This window comes from Rana temporaria, chromosome 8 (genome assembly GCF_905171775.1).
Source record: "Rana temporaria chromosome 8, aRanTem1.1, whole genome shotgun sequence".
Lineage (NCBI taxonomy): Eukaryota > Metazoa > Chordata > Amphibia > Anura > Ranidae > Rana > Rana temporaria.
The window spans coordinates 17,528,993-17,544,759 of NC_053496.1; the positions used below are offsets into that span (position 1 = coordinate 17,528,993).

Consider the following 15,767-nt stretch of genomic DNA (forward strand, 5'->3'; position numbering starts at 1 on the left):
CTGATGAAAAAATCTGGTGCCAACATCAAGGGACTCAGGACAGGTAAGTGTCCCATTATTAAAAGCCAGCAGCTGCATTATGTGTAGCTGCTGGCTTTTAATACATTTTATTTTTTTGGCTGGAACACCGCTTTAAAGCAAAAAAGGAAAGAGTCGCTATTCCCTGAACTGATTTTTGTTCCCTGGTCATATAGGGTTATGCATTTTTGTGTATCCTTTTTTTGTTAACTGTGTGAGGTTTAGAATGATTGGATATCTTAATAATCGACCTTCTGTGCTTAATCAGACGGGCGCACTTCTAGCTTAGTATACACTGTTACTATAAACACGTCTCCTTCCTTGACTTTGTGTCTTTCATACACATGGCCAGCTGACCGGGTTAGTTTTCTCTGCTTCTATTCCCAAACATTGTAACCGGAGAACCTGAAGCTTTTGCTGGGATGGTGACACCTACACGCTTCTCTGTATCCTTCACTGCCTGACACTCTGCAATAATTCCTGTAAGCACTCATTGAATTTATCCGACATCATAAACTATTTATTTCAGTAGCCTGTCCACCAGCAACTAAATTTGTTGCCCTCACTTTCTGGCTGGAGTGTGACCTGACCGGAACCATTAAATACGTCGCCTTATTTTCACAGGATGGTGGAGAAATACAAATGTCATGCTATGAGAATGTTAATAGTGATACTGCACTATATCCAATATAACAGGGCTCGACAAATCCTGGGCGCCAGGTCGCCATGGCGACTAGAAATATTTTTTTTTTGTGAGCTGGCGCCATCTGGTGGTGGCCGTTGGTATTACAAGTTAAGCATTACAAGTTAAACAGCAATTCTAATGTAATTTTTCACTATTTTCACTGCCATCTTCTTCCCTCTAATTAGAACCCTCAAACATTATATATATTTTTTATCCTAACACCCTAGAGAATAAAATGGCGATCGTTGCAATACTTTCTGTCACACCGTATTTGCACAGCGGTCTTACAAGGGCACTTTTTTGGGAAAAAATTACCCTTTTTTTAATTAAAAAATAAGACAACAGTAAAGTTATCACCACTGTTTTTAATATTATGAAAGATAATGTTACGCCGAGTAAATTGATACCCAACATGTCACGCTTCAAAATTGCGTCCGCTTGTGGAATGCCGACAAACTTTTACCCTTTAAAATCTTCATAGGCGACGTTTAAAAAAAATCTACAGGTTGCATGTTTTGAGTTACACAGGAGGACTAGGGCTAGAATTATTGCTCTCGCTCTACCAATCGCGGCGATACCTCACATGTGTGGTTTGAACACCGTTTACTTATGCGGGCGCTGCTCACGTATGTGTTCGCTTCTGCGCGCAAGCTCGTCGGGACGGGGCGCGTTTTCTGGCTCCTAACCTTTTTTAGCTGGCTCCTAGATTCCAAGCAAATTTGTCAAACCCTGCATTAGCTGCTTGCTGCCCATTGTCAAATGGAGGGACGGTACGGCTCTCGTTCTGGGTGGACATATGACTGCGCCCAGAACGACTGCTCTCACGCAACCCACGGGATCACGCCATGTTGCTAGGACATGGCGTGACCTCGATCTCTCTAAAGAGCCGATCGCGCGTCTCTTTAACCCTGTGATCAGCTTTGTCCGTTCACCACTGACACTTCCGTGTTTACATGTGACCGGCTCCTCACCTCTGACAGTGTGTGGCAAGGAGAGCCAGTCGGCGGCACCTTACGCAGGGAACACATGGACATGTGATCAGTGCCCTGATTACAGTAAAGCACCCCCCTGTGCCACCAGTGCCCATCAACGACCCCACTCTGTGTCCATTAGTAATGCCAGGCACTGCTGCCTATCAGTGACGCCTATCTGTGTCCATCAGTGGGGCATATTTAGTGCTGCCTCATCAGGACCCATCAGTGATGTTTTTGTGTAGTGTAGTAAAAAATAAAATGAACAGCAGTGACCTGTACATACAATAATGTGAAAAGAGACTTGACAAAGGTCATTTGAAAGTGACGTGATATTTGCGTAGCTTTTCCAAAGAGCCAGTCCACCGCTTGCATCAGGGATGAGGGCTCTTGGAGTAATGAGGCAGGGTGCTGTAATGAATTCAGGAAGCTATGTGTGGCACCCTGTTGCACGACACACACACACACACACACACACACACGTATAACATGTTTGTTATTTTAAAGGGAGGAAAAAATCTTTTTTATACCTTTTACGCCTAAAGGTGAACTAACCCTTTAAGTATTGGAGCAGTCTTTGGGCCATTTAGGCCCACCATCACTCGGTGACTATGTAAATGTTGCCATCGGACACGAGCATATTAAAACATAACTTGCTAATTGTAGTGGCTGGCTATGGGGCTGAATATCTTGCAAAGAACTTTTTTTTTTTTTTTTTAGGCACCTGTCTGTCCTCATATGCTTCCCTGCACCGCTGGGACCTTCTGCAGTCCTCTCTTCAACTTGTCTGAGGATGTTATTTGCAACAGCGTGGTGAAGTACTTTTTTTTTTTTTTTCCAATAGAAGGAAAAACCATAGCGTTTGCTGTGGTAGTTAGGAGCCGACTGCAAAAAGCTTGCCTCGGATAGTCGGGTAAATTGCTTGTAGGATTAGGCAATCTACATCAATACAAAGGTAGAGCGTGCACAATTGGATAAACATAAAAAAAAATCATACAATCCTATATATCCAATTCTATACCCACAGTTCTTCCAGAGGAAGGCGAAAAACCCCAGCAGAGCATGAGATCCAATTTGCTACAGCAGGGGAAGAAATTCCTTCCTGATCCCCCGAGAGGCAATCAGATTTTCCCTGGATCAACTTTACCTACAGATGTCAGTACCCAGTTACCTGACTTTTTCCATTCGAAATTCTGACCGTGTGTATGCCCCATCGGATTATTTCCATCGGAAATTCCGATGAATCATGTTGGTGTTTAGATAGAAAACTTGTTATCTCTTTTACTCTGATGGAATTTCGTCGGAATTCCAATGTGATTTTGGTCGTACAAAGGTCCGATCGTGTGTACGGGACTTTATACTATGTACATTTAGGAAAGAATCTAGGCCTTAAAGCAATCTACTGAGCTGGCCAGAACCACCTCTGGAGGGAGTCAATTGCACATTTTCACAGCTCTTACTGTGAAGAAACCTTTCCGTATTTGGAGATGAAATCTTTATCTCTAGACGTAAAGAGTGCCCCCTTGTCCTCTGTGTTGACCGTAAAGTGAATAACTCAACACCAAGTTCACCATATGGTCCCTTTTATTTGTACATGTTGATCATACCCCCCCCCCTTAATCCATCCTTCCTTCACTTTCTCCACCCCCCCCCCTTTTGTCCGATCTTGCCTATCCTGACACCCCCCCCTTTTTTTTTTTTTTAACCCTAGGTCAGGGTTTAACCCTTAAGTCCCTTTCACACTGGGGCGGGAGGCGCGGTGGTGGTATAAAAATAGCAGCGCTATTCTGTCAGAATTGCTGCGGGATTTGGCCGCTAGTGGTGCGGTATAAACCCCCGCTAGTGGCCAATAAAGGGTTAATACTGCCCACAATGCGCCACAATGGCTTTCACGTGGTTAGTGATCGGTTGCTTTGAGTCGGATAAGACCTGCCTGGATTCTTTTTTTTTTTTTTTTTTATTTAGTTCTTGCCTCATCGCACAACCTGGGAATGTCCTGCTGTTTAAAGTCAGACTGCCAGCCCCTCTTTTACCATACTACACAGTGTAAATGTTTGTATAAAATTCCTCCAAATACCTTATTTCAGATAATTTTTGTTGGTGACCTCCGGGCGCTCTCCTCCGATCTAAGGGAATCAGTGGGAGGGGCATAGATCCTCCTGACTACAGCTGGGAGGTTAGGTGATCACTTTGCTGTCTGCTCAGCCCCTCCCGCTGTAACCCTTAGATTGGGGGAGGAGAGCTGCTGGAGGTCACATGACCAAACAAATGAGCTGAAAGAAGGTATTTAGAGGCAACATTTTATATGTTTACACTGTAGTGTAGTTTGATAGAACAGAGGGGCTGTCAGTAATCCTTCTCTGACTTTACTGCCAGCTACTAATAATGTCAGGAGGGGGAGGGGCGGGGGAGATCGCTTGCACACAGGAGCTAATGGATAGGGAGGGAGAGGGACTAAGGCACGCAAACTGACCATGGTATCCCAATATAGCGGCCATGCTTACCTTGGTCAGTTTACATGGGGTACACAGGGATAGGCAGGATCGACCAGGTTTTTACAGCATAGGTAAACCTTTTTTTTTATGGGTGGAAAAACTCTCTATATCTATATATATATTCTCAACGTGTGTGTGTGTATGTTCCAGCATCACGTCCAAACGGCTAAAGATATTAACATGAAACTTGGCACACATGTTAGTTATATGTCAGCAACAAACATAGGATAGGTGGTTTAACCCTTACCCACCCCCATTTGCCATGGTCTGGGTTTTTCTTTAAAGTCCCATTCAACTCTATGGGAAATACATGTTACTTCATAACTTCCAAACGGCTGTACATATTTCGATAACACTTGGTCACATGTTACTTATATGTCCACTTAAACTATAGGATAGTTAATTTATCCCTTAACTACCCCCATTTGTGAGGGTCAGGGTTTTTGTTTAAAGTCCCATGCAAATCAATGGGAAATGTATGTTCCCACATAACTTCTGTACGCCTGGAGATATTTCAATAATACCTGCTACACATATTACTTATATGCCAAATAAAAATATGACAGTTACATTAACCCTTACCTACACCCTTATATAAAAGATGGGTATATTTATATTACTATGATTTTCCTCCCCAAAAGGTTAAGATAGGAAGACCGGGCAACGCCGGGTATTCAGCTAGTGTGTGTGTGTGTGTGTGTGTGTGTGTGTGTGTGTGTGTGTGTGTGTGTGTGTGTGTGTGTGTGTATGTGTGTATGTGTATGTGTGTATGTGTGTATGTGTGTATATATATATATATATATATATATATATATATATATATATATATATATATATATATATATATATATATATATAAAAAAAAAAATCTATTTATAATCTCTCTATCTTTGTACATGGTAAAGCTGGCCAATTACAATCACGTGAGGTAGTGCTGTTATCACTGCTGTTTGTACACATGGCTTTCCGAAAGCAGGACTGCAGTGTATTGAAGCAGAGATTCTGCTGTACAAGTACATTGTAACATAGTACATCGAAATAAGAAACCTATTTTGGGCTTAATTAGTCTTGACCTATTTCTGTGCAAAAAATAAACCATGTGCTTGAAGTTCAACCCAGCTGTTAAAAGGGTTGTGACGGGGATGACTGGTGAGTGTACTGGAGCTCGGGAAGAAGCCAAAAATGGTTAACAAATTTATGCCGGCAAACAAAGCATTTCCCTCCAGTACATGGACTGAGATCTAGTGTGCTGGCTTATAATGGAATTTTGAAGAGGAGTGATGAGCAATTGAATGACATTTTATGAAGAAAATGCCTCTCCGGGGCTCCTACTTGTGCAAGTTACATGACCAAAAGCCAAGGCATCTGCTGAGGGTAAGGATCGTGTATGTAATGGGATCAAAATGCCCAAAATTGTGCTTGTGTCTGGCACTAGAGCATGGAGCGGCATTCTCCAAGAAAAAGCCTTTCAGACCTATTACTTTGTTCATTCTTCGTAGTTAAAGATGTGTTCTAACCGGTGGGGGGTGGAACTGTAGCTGCTGACTTTTACTATATGGACACTTGCCTGTCCAGGGAGCATAGGCATGCGCACAGGGTGTGCCCAGGCACACCCTAATCACACTAGGCAGCTCAGTACCCCCTCCTGCAGCGCTACCGGCTTCCCTCCTCTCCTGCCATCTGCTGCTGCGGGCACACAAATGATGTTTCAGGATGAGTGGGTGAAGTGGTAATGTAATTTACCAGACCCTTACCTTTCTGAATGAACACCGTGATTGGTACCATGTGTTTGAGCTTGGGGGGTGCACACCCTAATACAATAGTCTGCACACACCTTTGCCAGGGAGCCTGCAATGCTGGCGCCCCAGCTTATTTTCAAATTGCCTGTTGGGTGCTGCCACTGCCATCTCCACTAAAGGAAACCAGCAGTGAAGCCTTTCAGCTTCAGAGACTCTTCACTACTGTGCATGCTCCAGGTACGCTGCACTTTATAATTGGCCTGGCGGCGGAGGTAGGAAGAGGGGAGGATCAGTAATGATTCGCCCCGTGAACCTCCATATGCTCAGCAGGGATCGCTCCGTTGATCCCCGCTGAGCCGGCGGATGACAGGGCGGTCCCCGCACACTGTGCAGGGACCGCCCTGTATTTTCTCCGCTCTCCCCTATGGGAGAGACGGTCTGTGTTCATCCGATCCGCAGACGGAAGGAAAAATATAGGGTTTTCCTCCGTCTGCAGAATCGGAGGGAGGCGGACGAGATTGGGTGTCGGCGGATGTTCATCCGCTGACACCCGCAGTCTTGTAGGGACCAATGTATGTCCCTTTTTCATCCGCACACGGATGGATGAAAAAGCGGACATACGGTCTTTACAACTGCTCCTGAACGATTTAAAGCGGAGATTCACCCTAAAAAACATCTATGTACCATCCCATCCAGCATACTTGCGTCAGCTACAGTATGCTGTTTTTTTTTTCTCGCTGTACTTACCATTTAATCGTTCATTTTCTTTTCATCCTCCCGCGGGGAATAGGCTAAGGCACGTCACGCGTTCCGAAAATAGCCGGACTAGGACTCGGCTCTTAACGGCGCTATACGGCGCCTGCGCACAGACTAGGAGCTGACTGCGCAGGCGCCGTATGTAGCCGAGTGCTAGTTCGGGTATTTTCAAAACGTGTGACATGCCTTAGCCGCACGTCAATCATCTACGCCTCTTCATAGGAACGCCTATTTCCTGCGGAAGGATAAAAAGAAAATGAACGATTTAAACGGTAAGTACAGCAAGAAAAAAAAACAGCATACTGTTGCTGACGCAACTATGCTGAATGGGATGGAACATGTTTTAGGGTGAACCTCCGCTTTAACTTGACAGATAGTAACCCACGTTTAAAACGTCCATTTTGACGCGTTTACATACCGCGTTTAGCCAGGTTTGCGCTTAGAAGCGTTTTTAAAAAAAAATGCGGATTACCGCGTTTGGCATCTGAAACGTGGAAATCTTTGGCGTCTGAACACATTTTATTTAATTTATTTTTTATTTTTTTGCTTTTAAAGAAATGCTGTTAAACGCAACTGCCTAAAAACGTCAAACGAGAATGTGTACGTGGAGACATAGGATAACATTGAGTTCAGGGGCAGTTGAAAAAAGCATCCAACTGCCTCTGAAGGTACGTTTAGCAGCGTCCCGTGTACACGGGGTCTTAAAAAAAAAAAGTTTTTTTTTTTTTTCAAATCTGATTTTTCGTAAAGTGTCAAAAGCGTATTTAAGATGCAGTAATGGTTTTGTTCATCATGAAATGGAGCTTGGTCATGTAGCATGAGGCTGTATATTCTGCAATATTTAACATTTTTGGTAAACTAATTCAATGAATGCAAGCTGAGATAACATGCACTCTATTGATGCATTCGCACTATTTCACAATAACTAGAATATTCCTCTATCCCATTGTTTTGCAAACCTAGTATGTACACTGCAAACTGTATGATTGAATCTGTTCTGATATCGCTGTTTTACTAACCTGACAGCTTATTATTCTAAATAAGAAAACTTAATTTTGTTTTCAAATATTAAAGATTCATTTCTAACTACCAGCAAGAATGAGTCCTTGCATTTTTTTTTTTTTAAAGAGCACCTGTCATTTTAGATCCATCATGGCAGCGCCTGTTAGCGGCATGCACTCACCTTGTGTCACTACCGCATCACCAGCCATCTCATTAACCACTTTCCGACTGCCGCATGTAGATATACGTCGGCAGAATGGCACGTACAGGCACATTGGCGTACCTGTACGTCCCTGCCTAGACGTGGGTCGGGGGTCCGATCGGATTCCCGCGGGGAGCGATCCGGGACCACTGTGGCGGCGCATCGATCGTGTCATCCCCTTTATAGGGAGACTCGATAGATGACGTCAGACCTACAGCCACACCCCCTACAGTTGTAAACACACACTAGGTGAACCCTAACTTCTACAGCGCCACCTGTGGTTAACTCCCAAACTGCAACTGTCATTTTCACAACAAACAATGCAATTTAAATGCATTTTTTGCTGTGAAAATGACAATGGTCCCAAAAATGTGTCAAAATTGTCCAAAGTGTCCGCCATAATGTCGCAGTCATGAAAAAAATCGCTGATCGTCGCCATTAGTAGTAAAAAAAAAAAAAAATACAACTATCCCCTATTTTGTAAACGCTATAAATTTTGCGCAAACCAATCGATAAACGCTTATTGCGATTTTTTTTTTTTTTTTTTTTACCAAAAATAGGTAGTAGAATACGTATCGGCCTAAACTGAGGAAGAAAATTTTTTTTATATATGTTTTTGGGGGATATTTATTATAGCAAAAAGTAAAAAATATTCCTTTTTCAAAATTGTCGCTCTATTTTTGTTTATAGCGCAAAAAATAAAAACCGCAGATGTGATCAAATACCACCAAAAGAAAGCTCTATTTGTGGGGGGAAAAAGGACGCCAATTTTGTTTGGGAGCCACGTCGCACGACCGCGCAATTGTCTGTTAAAGCGACGCAGTGCCAAATTGTAAAAAGCCCTTGGGTCATTTAGCAGCATATTGGTCCGGTCCTTAAGTGGTTAAAGTGCATGAGACTGTCACCGAGTCTACAGTGGGACAGATGACAGTTTCTCTTTTTATAAAAATGTTATGCCTTTTTTTTGCTATTGTATCGCGCAGAGCAGTCCGTTACCACCTCCTCTGGTCCACAAACCAGACCATGTGAATCCATAGACGCACAGAGGCCCCCCCCCCCCCCTCAGTTTAATGTCCCCCAGCTGCCTGTGTGAAAAAGCCCTCAGTACTTGTGTGTAGTATTATTATTATGTGGCCTGGACTGTGATCATCCTTTAGGGAACATCCTTCGTGCGTGTATGTAACTTCTCTTAGCGTGAAAAGCTTTTTATACTATTTTATTCTAATGTGATTTATTTTTATTTTTTTTCCTCTCTCCAGCTTCCTGACGGATACAGACGTCCATCCTTGGGAGTGTCACGATGACGGAGCATGGCTTAAAGTGGTCTTGCGAATATTGTACTTATGAGAATTGGCCATCTGCTATCAAGTGTACCATGTGTCGTGCTCAGAGACCCAGTGGCGCTATCATCACAGAGGAGCCCTTTAAAAGCAGCAGTTCTAATGTGGGTACCATAGAGAGAAGTGGTGGGAGTCCCTTAATTTGCCCAGATTCCAGTGCCCGGCCACGTGTAAAGTCCTCATTTAGCATGGAAAATGGCAGTAAATGGTCCTGTCAATTGTGCACCTACCTGAACTGGCCCAGAGCCATCCGATGCACTCAGTGTTTGTCACACCGTAGGACACGTAGCCCAACAGAATCTCCCCAATCCTCCGGATCAGGGTTAAGGTCTATCCCTGGCCCCATTGACCCATGCGAGGAATATAACGACCGCAATAAACTGAATATTAAAGGTCAACATTGGACTTGCTCTGCTTGCACATATGAGAACGGTGCCAAAGCAAAGAAATGCGTGGTGTGCGATCATCCTACTCCAAACAACTTGGACGCTATAGAGCTGGCAGACACAGATGAGGCTTCCTCCATTATTAATGAGCAGGACAGAGCTCGCTGGAGAGGCAGCTGCAGTGGTGGCAACAGCCAGCGCCGTTCTCCACCCATGCCCAAACGGGACTCTGAGATGGACTTCCAAAGAATTGAACTGGCTGGGGCGGTGGGCAGCAAGGATGAGCTGGACCTCAAAAAGTTAAAGCAAATCAAAAATCGTATGAGGAAGACTGACTGGCTGTTTCTGAATGCGTGTGTGGGTAAGTGGTTTTCTCTTGGGCATATTTTTTTAACAATCCTCTAATGTCACCCATCCAGTGTGAAGTGCTCCAAACTATAGACAACATGGCGATGATATTGCCATGTTAAAGCGGAGATTCACACATCCAAAAAAGGGACAAAAAGGCGCAAATTATATATATATATATATATATATATATATATATATATATATATATATATATATATATATATATATATATATTGTGTGTGTATATATATATATATATATATATATATATATATATATATATATATATATATATATATATATATATATATATATATATATATAATATGTGTGTATATTAAAAAAAAAAAAATATATATATGTATGTATATGTATATGTGTGTGTGTGTGTGTGTGTATGTATATATATATATATATATATATATATATATATATATATATATATATATATATATAAAAAATGTGTGTGTATGTATATGTATGTGTATATATATATATATATATATATATATATATATATATATATATATATATATATATATATATATATATATATATATATATATATATATATATAAAATGTGTGTATGTGTGTGTATATATATATGTATATATGTATATATGTATATATGTATATATGTATATATGTATATGTGTATATATATATATATATATATATATATATTGTGTATATTAAAAAATATATGTATGTGTGTGTGTGTGTGTGTGTATATATATATATATATATATATATATATATATATATATATATATATATATATATATATATATATATATATATATATATATTGTGTATATTAAAAAATATATGTATGTGTGTGTGTGTGTATATATATATATATATATATATATATATATATATATTGTGTATATTAAAAAATATATGTGTGTGTGTGTGTGTGTGTGTATATATATATATATATATATATATATATATATATATATATATATATATATATAATTTTTTTTATACTGCAACTAACGATTATTTTCATAATAGATTAGTTGGCCGATTTATTGTTGTAATCGGATAATGGCCTTAAAAAAAAAAGCATTTTTTAAAAAAAATTGGGCCAATTTGTTGTTGGGCAAATTCCAAAACACAAATTGCCGCAAAAATACATTGCATGCTTTTCTGCAGCTTCTCCATTGAAGTATATTGAACCCCCCAAAAAAAAAAAAAAATTGCACTGTTTTGCGTTAACTCCTTGCCCTTTCCAAATACGCAGCAGCTGAAAAAAATCATGGATGTGAACGTGTCCCCTAGGAAAACATGTACATGAACTGTAGTGTGTTTCTGCAAAAACCACCAAAAAAACAGAGGTGTGACCCAGGCCTGAGATGTTTAGTAACATAATGGGGGTTAAAAAAAAAAAAAAAAATACAAAGAGCAAATAATCGCTACAGTAAGGGGGTTCATTTTTTTTACTGTGGGGCAGTGAAAGTATTATTTACAGTAGCGATTTGCTTTTTTTTGTACTATAAAGTGCTAATTTTCGTTTTTTTTTTTTAACCCCATTATGTTACTGGCCGATTTAATCGATTAAGAAAATTGTAATCGATTAATTTCATAATCGATTAGATGTTTCGGCCCGAATATAGAGATATACCGTATTTACCGGGGTATTGCGCGCACCCGCGTATAGCGCGCACCCCCAACCTGGAAGGGTATTTCAGGAAAAAAACTTGGTTTGAATGCCCCTCATCGGTGTCTTGCCCGGCAGCCTTGTCCGGTCCGGCGTCCGTCTGTGGCCTCGGTGGTGTCCTCCTGCGCTGTCTGAGTCGAATCCTCGCTTCCGGCGCTGTGTTTGAACGCCGCCGCTGACATATACCGAGCGCAGTACACTCGGGCACGCTCGTCCATGCTCGGCTTCTCACGCATAAAGGCTAGGAGGCGTCACAGAGCGTGACCGCGAGCGAAGCCGAGCCTGGCCGAATGTACCCGAGTGTACTGCGCTCGGTACATGGCGGCGCAGTTCAAACTCATACGCCGATACCCGCGCTATCGCGCACCCACGATTTTGCCCTATTTTAAGGGCAAAAAAGTGCACGGTATATGCCAATAAATACTGTGTGTGTGTGTATGTATGTGTGTGTATATATGTATATATGTATATATGCCACTTCCTATTCCGCGGTAGTCTTCATTCTTCTCCTCGCGTTGTCTTCTGGGACACGTGGGTGTCCCAGAAGACAGTCAGCCATTGAAAGCACGACCTGTGCATGCGCAGTAGGAAACGGGCAGTGAAGCCGCAAGGCTCCACTGCCTGTTTGCCTTACTTCGAATGTTGGCGTCGGGACCCGAACCAATGGACGGATCAGCCTCGGGCAGCCGACATCGCAGGCACCCTGGACAGCTAAGTGTCCTTAAGTCGGCAGCTACAGTGTTTGTAGCTGCTGACTTTTAAAAATGAATATTTACAGCTGGACCTCCGCTTTAAGGGGCTAATCCATGCAAAGTCCTCCTTTCATTTTGTGTACTAGAGATTCGAATCCTCCACCTGCTTGTATCTCCTGGGTACCCCGGCAGAGAGGCATCTGCACATGAGCTCACAGCTCAGCTCATTTGTTGGCCTCATGGGACTTTGCAGCTCCACTTATTAGATTTTTTTTCTTTTAAATTTTTTTTAACTGCTTGCCACCCACCCATAGTCGTTGTACATCTCCCAGGCTGGGTGACTTGCCCGTATGTCGCAGCCTTTCTTCCGGATTTAGTTGATTGGACACGACACTAATTTTGGCTGAAGTCAGCTGATCTGCTGTGGCCAATCGCACACAGTTCTGTGTTTGCAGAAGCGTAAAACTGTGTATTGCGAACAGCGATCTGGCGGTTTTCAGGGAGAGAAAAAACAGTAAAAGCAACACAATACACACATTATTGTTGGGCACACAGTTAACCCTTTGATTGCCCCCTAGATGCCAGTACAGTTGGCACTGATCACTGTATTACTGTCACTATTGATGTCCATGTACCTCCCATCCAATGTCGGCTGGCCAAACGCACTATCCCAGTCCCACTGTAATTCACCGATCACCTCCATTACCAGTATAGCATCATAGCTACATAAGTTCCAGTGTATATATACATAGTTTGTAGACGCTATAACTTTATCCCAAACCAATTAATTTGCACTTATGTAGCAGAATACATTTTGGCCTAAGAGCCGGTTCACACAGAGGCGACTTGTCAGGCGACTGTTCAATGGAACCGTTCTAATGGGAGCGACTCAAGTCAGTCCGACTTGAAAGTTCTTGTATGACTTTGGGGGGCGACTTGCATCGACTTCAATACAGAAGTAATTTTGCAAGTCGCCTCTAAAGTCTTAAGATCACCTTGCAGAGTCGCCCCAAAAGTCCTGGTGCCCCTGTGTGAACCGGGTCTAAATTCATGAATTTTTTGGGGGGATTTAAAGTAAAGAAATAACCTTTTGGGGGAAAAAATGTAGATAAAAAATAAATCCAGTGGTGATCGAGTACTTTCTGTGGGGATTTTTTTTTTTTAAATAAAGTTATTACTGTGTTGCATGACGGTGCAATTGTCAGTTAAAGTAGCGCAGTGCTTAATGGCATAAAAATGCTGTGGTCCTAAAGGGGGGGGGGTAAAACCTTCCCAAGCTCATTCCTGAAAGTTTCCATGATCAGGCTTTCCCAAGACATGAACTCTGAATTAAAGAGCTCAATGATTGTTTAACCCCTTCAATACAGGGAACTTTTACGCCCTTCCCGCCCAGACCAGCTTTCAGGGCAGTCACACCTTGACAATTGCGCAGCCATGCAACGCTGTACCCATGATTTTTTTTTTTTCGCGCAAAAATATATTATAACATTTTGCTAATCTTTCTTCATAAATTTAGGCCAAACTGTATTCTGCTACATTTCCTTGGTGAAAATAACCCAAATCAGATTATTTATTATTATTATTATTAATTATTTTTATAAATACAAATAATTTAAATATTAGTATGTATTACATACTATTTGATACATAATAAAAATTATTTGATAAATATTTGTATTTATAAAAATAATTTATTATTATTATAAATAATAAAAATTTATAATTTGATACATACTATTTAATACATAATAAAAATATTTTAATATAGATTTAAAATTATTTTTATTTTATCCCCCCCCCCCCCCAAATGACTGCTCATTAGAAATTCTTTCAGGTACTTTCAGGTATTTAGAATTCCTCTTTGTGCAGTTTGTTTACCTGGCACGGCTCACACTGGCACGGCTTGGTCACGGCACGGCTTGGTCACGGCTTGCATAGGACCTCTTTAACAGAAGTCCATGCTAGTTGTGTTGAATTTGCCCCAAAGTAGTGCAGGAAGCTTTTTCTAAGTCGGAGCCACTTGAGTCGCACCGATTAGAACCGTTCCATCGTTGTTGATGGGGCACAACTGTCGCATGACAAGATGCAGCGGTGTGAACCGGGGCTAAATAAGATCACACCTACTCTGTCCAATAATGTAAATACAAGTTTTTGCTTTGCTTACATTCTCTAAAGTGCATTTAAACCCAATAATCAAAACTGTAATATATTGCAGCTTACTACTCTCTAGGTATGGTGGCCGCATTTGTTTGCTTTTTTCGTAGGGTGACAACCCTCCCTTACCATACTGTATTCATGGAGGAACTGCCTTGTTATCCTCGGACAGCAATGCAGTACTCTCCCTAATTCAATCAATTGGCAGATTGGTTTCCTTTTAGGCTCACTATGCATTGTTTAGATTTCTCTTGCTGTTTGCAGACTGAAGACGATATGAATATATTCCTCAGTTCAGCGTGTATGGAGGAACGTGGACTGCTGGCTATCGGATAAAGCTGCCCCATCGCCCACGGCTGCTTGAGGACCCTTAACAGTGACGGCATCTGATGGCCCCCTGGGTTGTGTTGTCAGCATCACCCACAGCCTAAATTCTGTCCGATTTCAGGAGGAATTCTCCATGATTTGAGCCATGCATGGTCACCTTTACTCCCATTACATGTTCCTTTCAGTCCCACACTGTGCTCTCCTCTCATACTGGGACTGTATTGAGATTGTATTTCACCAAGGAAAACTTTCTCTTCATTCAGCTAATAGTTTAGTACCGTCTAATGGCTGAACGGAGAGCGTTTTCTGTGGTGAAACCTGATCTGAATGCTGTCGGAACAGAGCGGTCAGTTTTATTTATGTATGAGTGTGAGACTGAGAGATTTCTCCAACGGGCGCAAGAAACCTTCTGTGCTTATCTGATGTGCTTATTATAGGACAGGGATATGCAATTGGTGGACCTCCAGCTGTTGCAGAACAGCTGGAGGTCCACTAACCCCCCTCCACATCAGTCCTCAGTTCACCCCCTCCCCATCAGACCTCAGCCAGCCCCCCCCCCCTCCCCTCCACATCAGTCTTCAGCTCACCCCCCTCCCCTCCACGTCAGTCTTCAGCTCACCCCCCTCCCCTCCACATCAGTCTTCAGCTCACCCCCCTCCCCTCCACATCAGTCTTCAGCTCGCGCCCCTCCCCTCCACATCAGTCTTCAGCTCGCCCCCCTCCCCCCTCCACATCAGTCTTCAGCTCACCCCCCTCCACATCAGTCTTCAGCTCACCCCCCTCCCCCTCACATGAGTCTTCAGCTCACCCCCCTCCCCTCCACATGAGTCTTCAGCTCACCCCCCTCCCCTCCACATGAGTCTTCAGCTCACCCCCCTCCCCTCCACATGAGTCTTCAGCTCACGCCCCTCCCCTCCACATGAGTCTTCAGCTCACCCCCCTCCCCTCCACATGAGTCTTCAGCCAGCAGTTGTTCAGAGAA

General features: G+C 42.3%; 1 protein-coding gene across 1 annotated transcript in view; it reads left to right on the forward strand.

Moving 5' to 3' along the window:
- ZRANB1 (zinc finger RANBP2-type containing 1) overlaps positions 1–15,767 on the forward strand; it is a 106,974-nt gene that overhangs the window by 44,845 nt on the left and 46,362 nt on the right. Inside the window, exon 2 of the mRNA XM_040361353.1 lies at positions 9,128–9,955. Within this exon, the coding sequence (XP_040217287.1) occupies positions 9,169–9,955 (787 nt within the window). The 5' untranslated portion in view covers positions 9,128–9,168. The remainder of the gene's footprint in view (positions 1–9,127; positions 9,956–15,767) is intronic.